The 13,693-nt window shown below is 50.7% G+C and overlaps 2 protein-coding genes across 3 annotated transcripts; one reads left to right on the top strand and one right to left on the bottom strand.

The window, feature by feature from the left end:
- Positions 1-729: 729 nt before the first annotated feature.
- Positions 730-4,065, bottom strand: ARF5 (ADP ribosylation factor 5). 2 transcript variants are annotated; one of them, XM_025378661.1, is made up of 6 exons: positions 3,857-4,065; positions 3,259-3,339; positions 2,825-2,934; positions 2,286-2,357; positions 1,335-1,460; positions 730-1,213 (listed from the first exon to the last, which is right to left on the bottom strand). In XM_025378661.1, the coding sequence occupies exons 1-6, from the start codon at positions 3,921-3,923 to the stop codon at positions 1,127-1,129; spliced, it is 543 nt and encodes a 180-aa protein (XP_025234446.1). In that variant the 5' UTR covers positions 3,924-4,065; the 3' UTR covers positions 730-1,126. The 2 variants fall into 2 exon arrangements, with proteins under 2 accessions (XP_025234446.1, XP_025234447.1); XM_025378662.1 differs by having other exon boundaries at positions 1,335-1,454; positions 3,857-4,060.
- Positions 4,066-6,780: 2,715 nt separating this feature from the next.
- Positions 6,781-11,791, top strand: GCC1 (GRIP and coiled-coil domain containing 1). Its single transcript, XM_025378657.1, has 2 exons — positions 6,781-8,229; positions 9,107-11,791. Exons 1-2 carry the CDS (start codon positions 7,198-7,200, stop codon positions 10,400-10,402), a joined length of 2,328 nt encoding a protein of 775 aa, XP_025234442.1. The 5' UTR covers positions 6,781-7,197; the 3' UTR covers positions 10,403-11,791.
- Positions 11,792-13,693: the final 1,902 nt, after the last annotated feature.

The raw sequence follows: 13,693 nt of genomic DNA, 5'->3' as shown, positions 1-13,693 counted from the left end.
ATTAGTGGCAGAATCCTCTGGGTAATTTTATTTTTTATTTTTTTGAGACAGAGTCTTGCGCTGTCACCCTGGAGTGCAGTGGTGCAATCTCAACTCACTGCAAGCTCTGCCTCCCGGGTTCACAACCTCTCGAGTAGCTGGGACTACAGGCACCCACCACCGCGCCCGGCTAATTTTTTGTATTTTTTTTTTTAATAGAGACGGGGTTTCACTGTGGTCTCAATCTTCTGACCTCGTGATCTACCTGCCTCAGCCTCCCAGTGCTGGGATTACAGGCGTGAGCCACCGCGCCTGGCCTCCCCTGGGTAATTTTAAAGATTCATATTGTTGGGCATGAGACTAGTCCTGACGAATCACATTTTCTGAAACGTACCTCAGGATTCACATTATTAACGCACATTCTCTCCCCCTTTAATTTTAATGTGCAAGGCAAACATTAAGAACTGCTCTAAGTAGCTACGAGAATGATGGGAAGAGTTACGTGGTTCATGGAACTATGAAGGGAGATCCTGTAATCTTCAGCAAAGGGTCCTTGGAGCTGGGAAGGAATGAGACTTCCACCACTGGAAACCCTACAGTATTTCCAGCCCAATAAGGAGGGAGAAGCTGAGCTGAAGGTATGTGTGGGTGGGGTTGCCCTGCAGCCTTCGCTGCTTTGATCCTCTCCCATGTTGTCTCTTGGTACCCAGTAACCCAGCCTCCCCGTTGCAGGCTATAGACAACACCGTGTACAAACCACAGCAAATTTATTACTCAAGATCCAGTGCCACATTATAGCACCACCCGGAACCCTCACCTTCCCCCCCAACCTGGCCCCTAGAGTACACCCAAAACAGAAAAAAAAGGAAACCCAGATCCCTGCTCCTCCTCTGGAAGAGGGGGCCTTGGCCAGGAAGCCCCTTCCATAGGTCCCAGCAGGCAGGAGAGTGGACCCCTCTGTGCCCAGAGAGCAAGGCTCCAGGCTCCAACAACAGAGAGAACATGCAGGCAGGAGCAGGAGCAGAGGCCTGTGGCTGTGGGGGAGGAAGAGTGGGAGGAAAGGGCACTGCCTGAGGAGTCCGGGAGTCTGGTCATCCCGGGGATGCACGCAGGAGCTTCCGGGCATCAGGGGCCTGCCCCTGGCTGGTTAGCGCTTTGACAGCTCGTGGGACAGCCAGTCCAGACCATCATAGAGACCTGTGCCTTGGGTGGCACAGGTGGCCTGGACATACCACTGTGGGGAAAAGGAAAGAAAGAGGTCAGCAACCAGGAACAAAAGGGCCTTTATATCCCTGTCCCAGCCTGTGGCCTCCCTAAAGAGGCAGGATTCAGCACCAGGTGGGCAGGACTCTTACCGTGCGGCTGCGCAAGTGCTGTAGCCCCAGCTTGTCAGTCAGCTCGCTCACGGGCATGGCGTTGGGCATGTCTTGCTTGTTGGCAAATACCAGCAGCACTGCATCCCGCAGCTCGTCCTCCTGCAGCTGAGAGGGGAGAAGAGAAGGTGGGACCCAGGCTGCGTCGTCTTTACTGTGTGGGGAATTCCCTTTCTACCTCCTAGGATCTTGATTGGAAAAAAAAATATTGTGTAGTCTGCCACTGAAGACAAGACATAGTTGTAAATGAGCTTGAGGTGACCTGAGCCATAAGTCCAGAAAAGAAAGACCTTTTCCTAATTTGAGTACTTGCCTAGGCAAAATGACAACATTTCCAAATGGAAAAGGCAAGAATGTAAAATGTTTCTCTCTACCACATATAAGTCCCATTTCCCCTGCAACTTCTCAGACTCAGATGTAAAGACATGAGAATGCAGCTGGGCGCAGTGGCTCATGCCTGTAATCCCAGCACTTTGGGAGGCTGGGGCAGGTGGATCACCTGAGGTCGGGAGTTCGAGACCAGCCCGGCCAACATGGTGAAACCCCATCTCTGCTAAAAATACAAAAATTAGCTGGGCATGGCAGAAGGCGCCCGTAATCCCAGCTACTCAGGAAGCTGAGGCAGGAGAATCGCTTGAACCCGGGAGGAAGAGGTTGCAGTGAGCCGAGATTGTGCCTTTGCACTCCAGCCTGGGCAACAAGAGCAAAACACCATCTCAAAAAAAAAAAAAAAAAAAAAAAAAGACATGAGAATGCACAGAAAAAGTCAGTCCCATCCAAAACAGGGTGAGATACACAATGTATCTGTCCATAAAGAAAAACTTATATTTCTGGTCTTCAATGCTTGTTGGGGGCTCCCTGACTTCTATAGCACTAGAGAGATCACTCTGTCCCCAACCTGAGGGTTCAGTTCCCAGGGCTCTGGGTACTTACCATCTTCTGGAGTTCATCAGCAGATTCTTGGACCCGCTCCCGGTCATTACTGTCCACCACAAAGATGAGGCCCTGGGCAAGAAGGAAGAAAGGAGAAGCAATCACTCCTGCCTGGGACATACTGTAGTGTGGCCCTTTCTCTTCTCTTGCCGTCTGTAATTGTGTTAATCCTTCTCATCTAGTTAACGCTACAGAAGTTTACAGAACTCCATAGAAGCTCTACAGAAGTCCCAGCACAAACTAGAGACCCCACCGCAAAGAAGAAGTAGTTTATCTAAAGAAGTGCAAGGAAATAAAGACATGTGATGAGGGCTAAATCAGGCAGCCTGGCCCCAGAATCCTGCTTCTAAAGAGAAGTTCAAGCTGGTGAAGACTAAGGTGAGTTCTGAAGAGTGAGTAGAGGGTAGCCAAACAGAGCGGGTAGAAGCGGGGAAGGGTTTTCTCCTTGGCCTGGGGGCCCAGCCCAGGCCAACAATTCTGTTCTCCCACCCCTAACACCTTTTCCCGTGGGGTTAGAGAGTCCCCTCCCAACACTCCACCTGAGTGTTCTGGAAGTAGTGCCGCCACAGAGGCCGAATCTTGTCCTGGCCTCCCACGTCCCAGACTGTGAAACAGATGTTCTTATATTCCACTGTTTCTACATTGAAGCCTGCAGATAATTGGGAAAAAAAAATATGAGAAAAACTCCTGAAAGGAAGGAACTCACTGAAACTACTTAGATCTCAGCAGGGACACAAAACCAGAAGGCAATGATCAAGGCCCAGGGGAACAGAACCCCAGAACTGCCGGTCAACAGGGCGGGGCTAGGTCACATCCACCCCGCCTCCGGTATCCACGTAGAGATACCCTGACCCACTTCTCAAATAGCCGTATCTGGTGTCAGGGTCAGCTCCAGAAAAGTGGCAGAACTGGGAGCAGACCCCGAGAGGGCCCGCCGCGGCGCTCCCGCTCCCTGCTTCGTCCCCGGGCTCACCTATGGTTGGGATGGTGGTGACAATCTCCCCCAACTTCAGTTTGTACAGGATTGTGGTCTTGCCAGCCGCATCCAAGCCAACTGCAACGGAGAGGGGCACAGGGATGGAGATGGGAGCGAGGGAGCCCCCTAGAGACCAGGGAAAATGAGAGGCCACAACAGCTGATGGTGACGGGGGCGGAGAGCGGGAGCGCCTCCAGGTGCGCGTCGTTATCTACCTTCGGGGCCTGGAGGGCAGTTGGGTGGCGTGAGCCAACTCCAAAGAGGGCGCGGCGCGGGAAAGGGCTGGGATGCAAGGGGCACGGGGGGTAGGCCGCGCTCCTTTTAAAAGTCGTCTCCAAGGGCGGAATCCTCCCTTCTTATCAGCCGGGCAGGGGCGGAGGGAGCTTCACCCCACCCAGGCCCGCAGCTCCGGGTGTCAGGCCCCGGGGTCGGCGCTGCAGACCGGGACCCGCCCGAGAGCTGAGGCCCCGGGGCGTTAGGAGGTGGGTGACTCGGGGCCAGAGACCCAGGTGAGCGGGGCTGGAGGGACGCGGGGGCGGAAGGGCTGCGCCGGGGCCGGCGCCCCGGTCCGGGCCGCGCGCTCGATCTGCCTCACCCATGAGAATCCGCATCTGCTTCTTCCCGAAGATCCGCGAAAAGAGCGCGGACACGGTGAGGCCCATGGCGGGGCCCGGGGAGGGGGCGCGGGCACCGACGCGGGGTGCGGGCTGGAACTGGCCGGCCGCGGGGGGATGGGGCGCAGCAGCAGCAGGAGGAGGCTCCGCCACCGCCCCCGCGCGTCGCTGCCCTCCCGACGTCACCGCGGGCCCGCCCCCACCCGGGCCCCGCCCCCGGCTCTGGGCCCCGCCCCACCCCGGGTCTGGCTCCTGGGGAAGCCGAGGCTCCGCGAGTAGCTGCCTCTGGCCTGGGTCCCGCGCCGCTCTTATTTGGGAACGGGTCTGGGTCTCCAACGTGCCTGTCAGGCCTGTGGCCGCCAAACCGGCAGCCCGAGCGCGGCTGAGGAAAGGCTTCATCGCTCCGCATCGGCCTCTGCCCCCATTTTCAGTGGCCGGCCGCTGGGCTTTGGTTTGTGGCGTCCAGGCCGCTAGGGCTCCGGTTTTAGCTTTTGGGAACCAGTAGCACTGAACGTGCGCAGCACTCTCCTTTGGGGAGCGGAAGATGCGCTTAGGGGTCTTGGTCCTCCCTTTACCGCCTCATCTTCCACTGAGGGTCTTGCGCGTAGGAGGTGGTCGTGTGGAGTGCGCCGGAGGTAGGGGTAGGTGCCCAAGTGCTAGCTAGCTTCCATGGTTCCTCAAAACGCCTACTTCGTAATTCCCAATCAGCGGAACCAGTGTAAGATTCCCGGCCTTGGGCGGTGTGGTCGCAGACCCACTCCTGGGCTGTTGAAGTCCACCTTCGCTTAGATCGCCCTGCGGGCCCCGCCTCTCAGTCCAGGCGCTGGCCGCTTTGCTGAAGTTCCTCATTTTGCCACAGACTGGTGGACCTGGCTTATTCTTGCACACCCATTCAGGATTTTGTGAGGATCTTGACTCCCTAGACCCAAAGAGCTTCACATGTCATTTCCCTGCCTCATTTTAGCATCTGAGAGGAGAATAGCAAAATAGGGATGAAATTCTGCGGTGGAGACTGGCTCAATGCCATGCATTTAATATAGGCCTAACAAATGCTCGTTCAGTTGAACTGGACTGATAGATTCTCAATGGAGCAAGGGCAGGTGTTATGCCTACTCTGGGTTCCCAGTGGGCTTCTAGGATCAATTGTTTATGGACTCGAGGTAAACTGAGCTGGGAATTAAAAAACCTTCACTCATTCATTTGCTTTTTCAGCAGATATTTACTGAGCACCCACCACATGCCAGCACGTGGTTTCAGGCTTTAGTTCAAATCTTAATTCTGCCATTTCTTGAGGATTTGGCTTCAACACTCCTCATAACTCTTCTGTTATTTCGTCATCTATAAAAGGAGACTTGAGGGGTTATGGTGAATATTAAAATGATGAGATAATGTGACTGAGTGTTATGTATAATACAGCTTGATGTTATTTGGGCCACTGAGAAACAGGGTCTGAACAGACCTCCAGGTCCTGCCCCATCCTGAACTGCAAAGTCTATACCAAGGACAGACTGGGAAACAGATAGGAGTGAGTGCATGACTTTCCTTTTTCCTTCAGTCATAGATTTGCATCCCTAAGAAGGCTTTTATGAGGCTGAAGAGTACATTTTAGAGAGTTCCAATATAATAACAGAACTAGTGTTCACCAAGTTAGATCAATTCTACATTTAGCTCTTTTATCAGCCTCTTTGTTTCCATCTCTGTTGTCACTACCTTCTCTTCCCCCATGACTGAGTCTCCTCAGAGGTCTCCTTGCCCCTTGTTCCCTCCAACATGTCATACAAGTCTTGATGACATCCCACTGTTCAGATTAAAATCCATTTAGGGCCTTACTATAACCCAAGATAAAATTTAAATGCTGTAAGTTGAGCCCCTACCTATTGTGCCAGCCCCTCTGTTGTCATCTCCTTCACATACCCTAAGCTACTGAATGCTTTCTGGGTGAGTCAAACTCTGATACCCTACAGGTCTTTGCATTTTTTGCACCTACCTGGAATGCTAGTTTCCCTGATCTCTGGTTAGGTGGACAATCAGGACTCATTCTTAAAATCCCGAAGTATTATTCCCAAGAGCCTTCTATGCCTCACCTAGACAGGCCTCTTTCCTCTTAACTTTCATGCCACTTTGAATATACTCAGACATACTGGTGTGATAGCAGGACATATTTGTATATCTGGTTCCTCACTAGATTGTGAGCTCCCTGAGGGCAAGGTTGTGTCTCTTAATGGTGTTACCATCTAGCACAGCACGTGATATGTTGAGAATCAGACTGATTAGGATAGAACTCCTAAACTTACTAGCTGTGTGACCTTGGGCATGTTACGTATAACCTTTCTGCCTCGTGTTTTCATATCTGTAAAATATTGCTAATGAGTATAGTGCTTACAAGAATTATTGTAAAGACTAAATAGCAAAACTCTTGTGAGCTCCTGGTATATAGCTGGCACTCAGGATAGACATGGCTATAGAGTGCCCTCCATAAATATTTGTTGAATCAACTCGGCAGAACTAAGGAAGGGTACTATTACGCTGTATGCCTACTAGGTACTAAGCACTGTGCTAGAGAGGAGTGCAGTTTTCGTGGTCTAAATGGGAGTCTTAATTGTTGCCTTTTAGGGATATGGGTCCTGAGCTCCCAAATCGTTGGATGTGTGGTTCACCTGGGTGTTTGTTAAGAATGCAGTGCGACGTTGCCCTCTGTCGCTCGCTGATCGTAGCCCGAGGTCAAGCTTGGGCGCCCACAGTACCACTCTGGTGTCTTCGACTTTGCTGGCTTCACCCTTCCCAAACCTGTTCTTTGCCGCTCGCGGCCCCACTGCACATTCTCAACAGGCCGATGTGGCCCCGCCTACCTCCCGCCCACTGGGGGCGGAGCCTGCGGCGCATCGCTGACGTCACTTCCAGCGGACACGGAAGCGCCGTTGTCGGCAGATGTAGTTAGGAAGTCGTGATGGGTAAGCGTAAGCCTCTGGCCGACGTGGGCCGAGGGGGCCGGCCCGGGCTGCTGTGGCCCAGACGAGCGGAGAGTGCGGAGCGGCTTCTCGGCCAGCGCTGACGAGCCCTGGCAGTGCGCGCGCCTCTGGTGCCAGTGTCGCTCCGCCTCCGGGATAGAATCCGCCCCAGCCCTCTGGGCCTGGGACCCGGCGGCCGCTTTCTCCAGTCCGTCCCGCCGATCCGCATTAGGTCCGGGATAACTGGGTGGAGTAGGTGTGCGGCCCGCCGCCGGAGAGTCCGCTAGCTCTTTCTTTAAGCCCCCCTCTGCGTCTTCGCGGCCCTCTCCCGTTCTGCCGGAAAGCTGACGTGGGGCAATCCGTTCAGAATCTCCATGGAGAAGTTTGGGATGAATTTCGGAGGCGGCCCGAGCAAGAAAGACTTGCTGGAGACTATAGAGACGCAGAAGAAGCAGCTTCTCCAGTATCAGGCACGGCTCAAGGATGTGGTCCGTGCCTATAAAAGCCTACTGAAGGAGAAAGAGGCGCTAGAGGCCAGCATCAAGGTGCTGTCGGTATCCCACGAGGCAGATGTGGGCCTCGTAGGTGTCCAGCTTCCAGGCCTCACATTTCCTGACTCTGTGGATGACCGGTGCTCCACTCACAGCGAGGATAGCACTGGGACCGCCACTAGCTTGGATACTGCGGCCAGTCTCACCAGCACCAAGGGTGAGTTTGGGGTAGAAGATGACAGACCGGCCCGGGGACCACCACCTCCAAAGTCCGAAGAGGCCAGTGGGTCCGAAAGTGGCGTTAGCAGTAGCAGTGGGGATGGGCCATTTGCAGTTGGGGAGGTGGACAAAAGACTGCACCAACTGAAGACTCAGTTGGCTACTTTGACTAGTTCTTTGGCCACAGTCACTCAGGAGAAGTCCCGCATGGAGGCTTCTTACCTGGCTGACAAGAAGAAGATGAAACAGGACTTAGAGGATGCCAGTAACAAGGCGGAGGAGGAGAGGGCCCGCCTGGAGGGAGAATTGAAGGGGCTGCAGGAGCAAATAGCAGAAACCAAAGCCCGGCTTATCACACAGCAGCATGATCGGGCCCAAGAGCAGAGTAACCATGCCTTGATGCTGCGTGAGCTCCAGAAGCTGCTGCAGGAGGAGAGGACCCAGCGCCAGGACTTGGAGCTTAGGTTAGAAGAGACGCGAGAAGCCCTAGCAGGACGAGCATATGCAGCTGAACAGATGGAAGGATTTGAACTGCAGACCAAGCAGCTGACCCGTGAGGTGGAGGAGCTGAAAAGTGAACTGCAGGTCATTCGAGATGAGAAGAATCAGCCAGACCCCCGGCTGCAAGAACTTCAGGAAGAGGCTGCCCGCCTTAAGAGCCATTTCCAGGCTCAGTTACAGCAGGAAATGAGAAAGGTAATTATCCACATCTTTTTCAAACATCAGTCATTGACCTGAAGTGAGAACTATCAGGGTTTTTTTCCTCCTTTGCTAGTTAGAGCTAAGTGTCTACAGTGTCATTTTTGATGCTGCCTGAGAAGTTCCACTAGAGAACCTGGGAAGTCCTGTTCTATGTGGTGTTGACGTGTGTGCTTCCAGGAGGATGTGGAGCTTCTCAGTGGAGGCTGGGTTGAAGCCAGACAGCTCTGCACTTCTGGGCATTGGCATCTTACCAGCTGTGGTCTATGAAGCAGTATAGCAGCATCTGTACAGTAAAAGGTAGTGTGTCCAGTAAAAGGTAGTGTGTCCAAAGGTTCTGTTGGTATGTGCTTCTAGGGAGGGTGGCTGAAGGCAAAGGGGATTTTCTCAGAAGTAACCTCTTGTCATTGCCTTTACTCAAGATTTACCTGTTTTGGAGAAGTGCTATACCAGAACAGGTATTGAAAGGGTGCCTCCTTTCAATGTGGAGAGGGAAATCCGGCTCAGTTTTGAACTTCCAGGAATATTGGATAAGGAAAAGAATGTTGTATGATTTCTTAATAGGATTTGAGGAAGCACCAGAAAAACAACAGTAACACACATTACATGTGAGTTAGGTGGAAAGCAGAACAATAGCAGATATACCAAGGTGCTTAATATTGTTCGGTATATGTGTTTTACAGAACCCAAGCAGGTAATAGGAACTTTTGTTAGCTCCTGAAGCAACCGAAAAATCCCTAGTTCACATTCTTGCCAGGCCATCCCAAACCTGTGACCCTTTTGCTCCCCTCTCCTTCGAAACCAGAAACTGGTTTCTCGAAGTTTGCTGTGGGGCTTTTGTGGATGCATTTTTGTCTGTTCCCTTGTTTTCCAGACAGCTCTTGCAGAGGATCAACTCCGTCAGCAATCTCAGGTGGAAGAACAGAGGGTGGCAGCCCTGGAAAATCAAATATCCGAGGTGTCTGAGCTGCTAGGCACCTACGAGAAAGCCAAGCAGAAGGACCAGCTGGCCATTCAGAAGCTGAAGGAGCGCATTCTGCAGCTGGACCTGGAGAACAAGACACTGGCTCTAGCAGCCTCCAGCAGGTCCCCTTTAGACAGCCATGGAGAGGAGTCCAGTCTGGATGTCAATGTCCTGAAGGATAAGATGGAGAGGCTGAAAAGGTTGCTGCAGGTTGCAGCCAGGAAAAGCCAGGTGACCCTGGATGTGGAGAAGCTCTGTGACCTGGAGATAATGCCTAGCTCGGAGGCTGCTGATGGGGAGAAGGCTACTGCACTCTATTACCAACAGGAGCTGAAACAGCTGAAGGAAGAGTTTGAGAGGTACAAGATGAGGGCCCAGGTCGTCCTCAAAAGCAAGAATACCAAAGATGGTAACCTGGGAAGGGAACTAGAGGCAGCCCAGGAACAGCTTGCAGAGCTGAAGGAGAAGTATATCTCCCTGCGGCTCTCCTGCGAGGAGCTGGAGCAACAACACCAGCAGGAGGCTGAAGACTGGAAGCAGGAGCTGGCCCGGCTGCAGCAGCTCCACCGGCAGGAGCTGGAGCGGTGCCAGCTGGACTTCAGGGACCGCACACTGAAACTGGAGGAGGAGCTGCACAAGCAGCGGGATCGTGCCCTGGCTGTTCTCACTGAGAAGGACTTGGAACTGGAGCAACTGCGTTCTGTGGCCTTGGCCTCTGGGCTGCCAGGACGCAGAAGTCCTGTGGGTGGTGGTTGTCCTGGGGACCCAGCTGACACATCATCCTCTGATAGCCTGACCCAAGCATTACAACTTGCAGCGGCCAATGAACCCACTTTCTTTCTGTATGCTGAGCAGCTGGCCCGCAAGGAGGTGGAGATCACATCACTGCGGAAGCAGAAGCACAGGCTGGAGGTCGAGGTGCATCAGCTGCAGGATCGGCTGCTGGAGGAGGGCGAACGGCATCGCGAGGAGGTTGCAACCCTGCAAAGCCACATCGAAAAGAACATCAGGGATCAGAGCAGAGAGGGAGCCAATCTGGAGTACCTCAAGAACATCATCTACCGCTTCCTAACCTTACCTGACTCCCTGGGCCGCCAGCAGACTCTCACAGCCATACTGACTATCTTGCACTTCAGTCCGGAGGAGAAACAAGTGATAATGCGACTCCCAGCCAGTGCCAGCTGGTGGCCTTCTGGCAAGAGATGATGCCGTTTTCACGAACTCCTGGAATTTCTGTGCCTCTTTTATGTGGGAAAGGGCAGGTTCTGGTTTCTGCTGCCCCTTCTCTTTCATTATCATTTATTTCTTCACTGTGTTGAGCTGGGAGGAGTCTTTAATGTGGGATGGGATTTTCTGCCAAATGCCATTAATGCTGCGTTATCCTTAGGCCCTAGAGATAACTGAAAGTGCTGGGGCAGTATCTTCTGATGGTGTGCATGTGAGGAGAAGATGAGGTTAGGACTGAGAAGTGCAAAAGTTGGAACAGTGGTAAGGCTGTTTTAAAATAAGATGTTTTGTTTTAATAATATGCTCCTGGCACAAAGCTAGGAGTAAATGTGACTCCAAAGGGAGTTCAGTTAATCTCTGAAATGCACAAAACCCAGCTATTTTCTCCCTCTCATCACAATCTGAGTCTGGTCCATTGCTGCCCCAATTCTCTGGGGACATAAAGCCAGGCTGGAAAGGGACCAGAAAGTTTGAAATAGTGCCACATCATCCACTAGTCCCAAGGGCTAAGGAATAGTGAGTTTATTCTGGAAGGAACTGGGAAGCTTAGTCTAGTTAGTGCCTGGGAATGACCTACGCAATCACACTGCTTATGATCATCCTAGAGAGGGCCCTGAGTACCAGCTTGATCTTAGGGTGTTTCTGAGTAACCTGCTTTTGGCCTGGATAGGGTTAAAATAGACTTCTCTTGCCTATCCCTGCCTTAACCTGTCTGCGTGAGGTTGGCCTGAGATTGTGAGTCAACGACTTTGCTATCTTTTCTTCAGTGTTGAACTTTCATTAAGAAATAAAGTCCTAGCTTTTTACAGAGAGGGGTCCAAATGGTGAACATTCATCCTGCCTGGATAAAAGGAATTAGTTCAGAATTGGCCCCTAGCTTTTCTGCTTTTGTAGGGACAGCAAAAGGGGAAAACTTGCTGCAGAAAATTCTGAAAGATTGCTATAGCTGGCACAGGGAAGTCGTAAAGATCAGCTAAAGTTGGGTTGGGGTGCTTTCTGCCCAGTGGGTCTTGGCATAAGTAGATTAATCATGCTCTTATAAGGAAAGGCAGCTTTTTCAGGCAGTCTGGAAAGGGGGTTCTCAGAAAACTCAGTTTCTCTGTTCCTTCTTTTCTCTCATCTACTCTTACTGGTTATAGAGGTCTTTGGACTCTAAAGACCAATGTTTGGCCACTAACTAGACTAATATGTGTCTCTCTGTGATTTCATCATAGAGGTCTGTTTTGTGAGGGTTTGGGGTGCAGAAAACTTTGATGAAATCTTCTTAATGGGAGGCTGGGTGACCTGGATTATCTACAGTGAGCAGACTTAAATGGGACAGAAGTTTATGTGTCCAAATGATGGAATCATTAAACCTGAGTGACTTGACCTGTGTGGTTCCTTAATGGTATCTATATATCTAGACAAAAATAGATTGTGAATGTAAATGGTGAATGAAAAGGATGGAAATGATGTTTTCATATGTTAATCCATGAGCTTGAATCCAGGGAGGAATACCTCAGTGCTTTAACCGTCTTAGTTATAACACGTATTTCTTAGCCTGGAATTGTGTGTGTATGTGTTTGTGTGTGGCCACCTATGCCGGAAAATGCTTTCTTACGGGTTTAGGGGGCAGGCTTAAAACTTCCATAATTACACTTCAAACTCTATAAATAATCTTTATGAATGCTTTATTATCCTTAAAATCCGGATTCATAGTATCCTGAAAAAGTGTCTCAGGACATCAAGCTAAACTAAAAAATAGTAATAAACTTGCTTAATTTTCTTACTTTATTCTCTCTAAATGTAGGATGTCTTGTAATTGTTATTTCTAGGTTGCTGTGGACAGAATAGAAAGATCCATAGTCACAGTTGCTTTCCTAGGACTAATAATCCCTGTGCTTTTGACTATTGAGAAGATACCAAACAGGAAAAGAAGCAAATCAATTTCTGATTAATAATTTTAAGAATCTGGAGATGCATAAAGCTGTGAGGGCTCCCAACTGAAACGAAAAGACTCCCTTCCTACCCTTGACACAGCTTAGAAACAGACAAAATCAATGCACACATGCCAAATTCAAAATTCCTTGTCTTCCCACACCCTTCCCTGAGACAAGTTTTCCAGTTATTTGGCTGGTTTGCCTGTGACAGATACTCTAAGGAAGGAAAGGGAGAGCGAGGGTGAAAGAATTGAGATCAGAATTAGAGAAAAATATGTTTTCCTTGGGCCCTGGTCCCAGAATATCAGACAGTATATGAGATGTGTCAGTAAGGTAATGAGACTGAGCCTTACGTGATTAACCATTACCACACAAGTCAGAGGAGGACTGCTGTGAAGAAGAGATAGATGGAGAATGTGGAGGGAAGGCAGTCTGACCCCTTCTTGGGCACTTCCCATCTGGGGAATAAACATGTCCCTATATCATGCCCTGGATGTTGTTAAATCCCTGTCTGTTACCTAGAACTCGGGCTCTCAACGTTGTTTTGAGAAACTACTGCTACTCACTTTTGCTCATTCTTGTAGAGGATCCTGGTGTCACGTTGAGCCGTTTACACCCATTTTTATCATTTACTCGTCCCAGGGACTGTTATCCCCCCATCTTACAGATGTTAAATTTGTGGAAGATCATGTAGCTAGTAAATGTCTGTGTCAGGTCTGATTAGCCCCAAAACCTGCTTAATCTGGGTATGCTCCTGCCTCCTCAGCCCTTGAGGGGGTCAGGGCCTCTCCCTAGATTTCTAGGGATGGGGAGACTGCTCTGTAGGCTGGACTGGACTGGCTCAAGTGGAGAGAACGTCTCCAGCTATAAGTTGCAGCCAAGCAAAGTTGCTACGCTATAGGGTTGAACAGGCAACAGTGGTTGTTCATAAGAGCCCTAAAGCTGCTCTGCCCCCAGTTTCTAGATCATTGCTAACTTTAGAACTTGGGTAATTCTAACACAATAAAAGAGGACTGGGTACTAGCTGGTGTTACAGTATGTTCCAACTATCACCTCTGGAAAACCTGGGGAAACAGTTTTGGGAATTGGAAATAGAATCCTAATGGATGAGTCACTTTACTCTCCCCTTCCCGTCTCATCCCCCTTTTCCCCCAGGCAGTCTGGTGACCTCAGATGGATGGTTTTTGGAGCAAAAGAACCCCTAATTACATAAAAAGCCAGCATAGTGTCTGAAACAAGGTAGGTGCTAAAACACTCTTTTTATCTCCACCAGGAATGTAAAATAGCATAATTAGAAAGCAGACTGAGACCTTCTGGATTTAAATCCAGTATTTCTTAGTCACAAGCGTGG

Source organism: Theropithecus gelada, chromosome 3 (genome assembly GCF_003255815.1).
Source record: "Theropithecus gelada isolate Dixy chromosome 3, Tgel_1.0, whole genome shotgun sequence".
NCBI lineage: Eukaryota > Metazoa > Chordata > Mammalia > Primates > Cercopithecidae > Theropithecus > Theropithecus gelada.
The sequence above is the reverse complement of the archived record's forward strand: the minus strand, read 5'-3'. Positions and strand labels throughout refer to the sequence as shown.

What these genes read in the sequence shown, in the direction of transcription:
- ARF5 (XM_025378661.1), bottom strand. Translation starts at nt 3,923, where the DNA reads ATGGGCCTCACCGTGTCCGCGCTCTTTTCGCGGATCTTCGGGAAGAAG. An exon ending in GCAGATGCGGATTCTCATGG is followed by an intron (nt 3,340 to 3,856) that starts GTGAGGCAGATC and finishes TCTCCGTTGCAG; the next exon opens with TTGGCTTGGATGCGGCTGGC. An exon ending in AGCACTTGCGCAGCCGCACG is followed by an intron (nt 1,214 to 1,334) that starts GTAAGAGTCCTG and finishes TTTTCCCCACAG; the next exon opens with TGGTATGTCCAGGCCACCTG.
- GCC1 (XM_025378657.1), top strand. Translation starts at nt 7,198, where the DNA reads ATGGAGAAGTTTGGGATGAATTTCGGAGGCGGCCCGAGCAAGAAAGAC. An exon ending in TACAGCAGGAAATGAGAAAG is followed by an intron (nt 8,230 to 9,106) that starts GTAATTATCCAC and finishes CTTGTTTTCCAG; the next exon opens with ACAGCTCTTGCAGAGGATCA.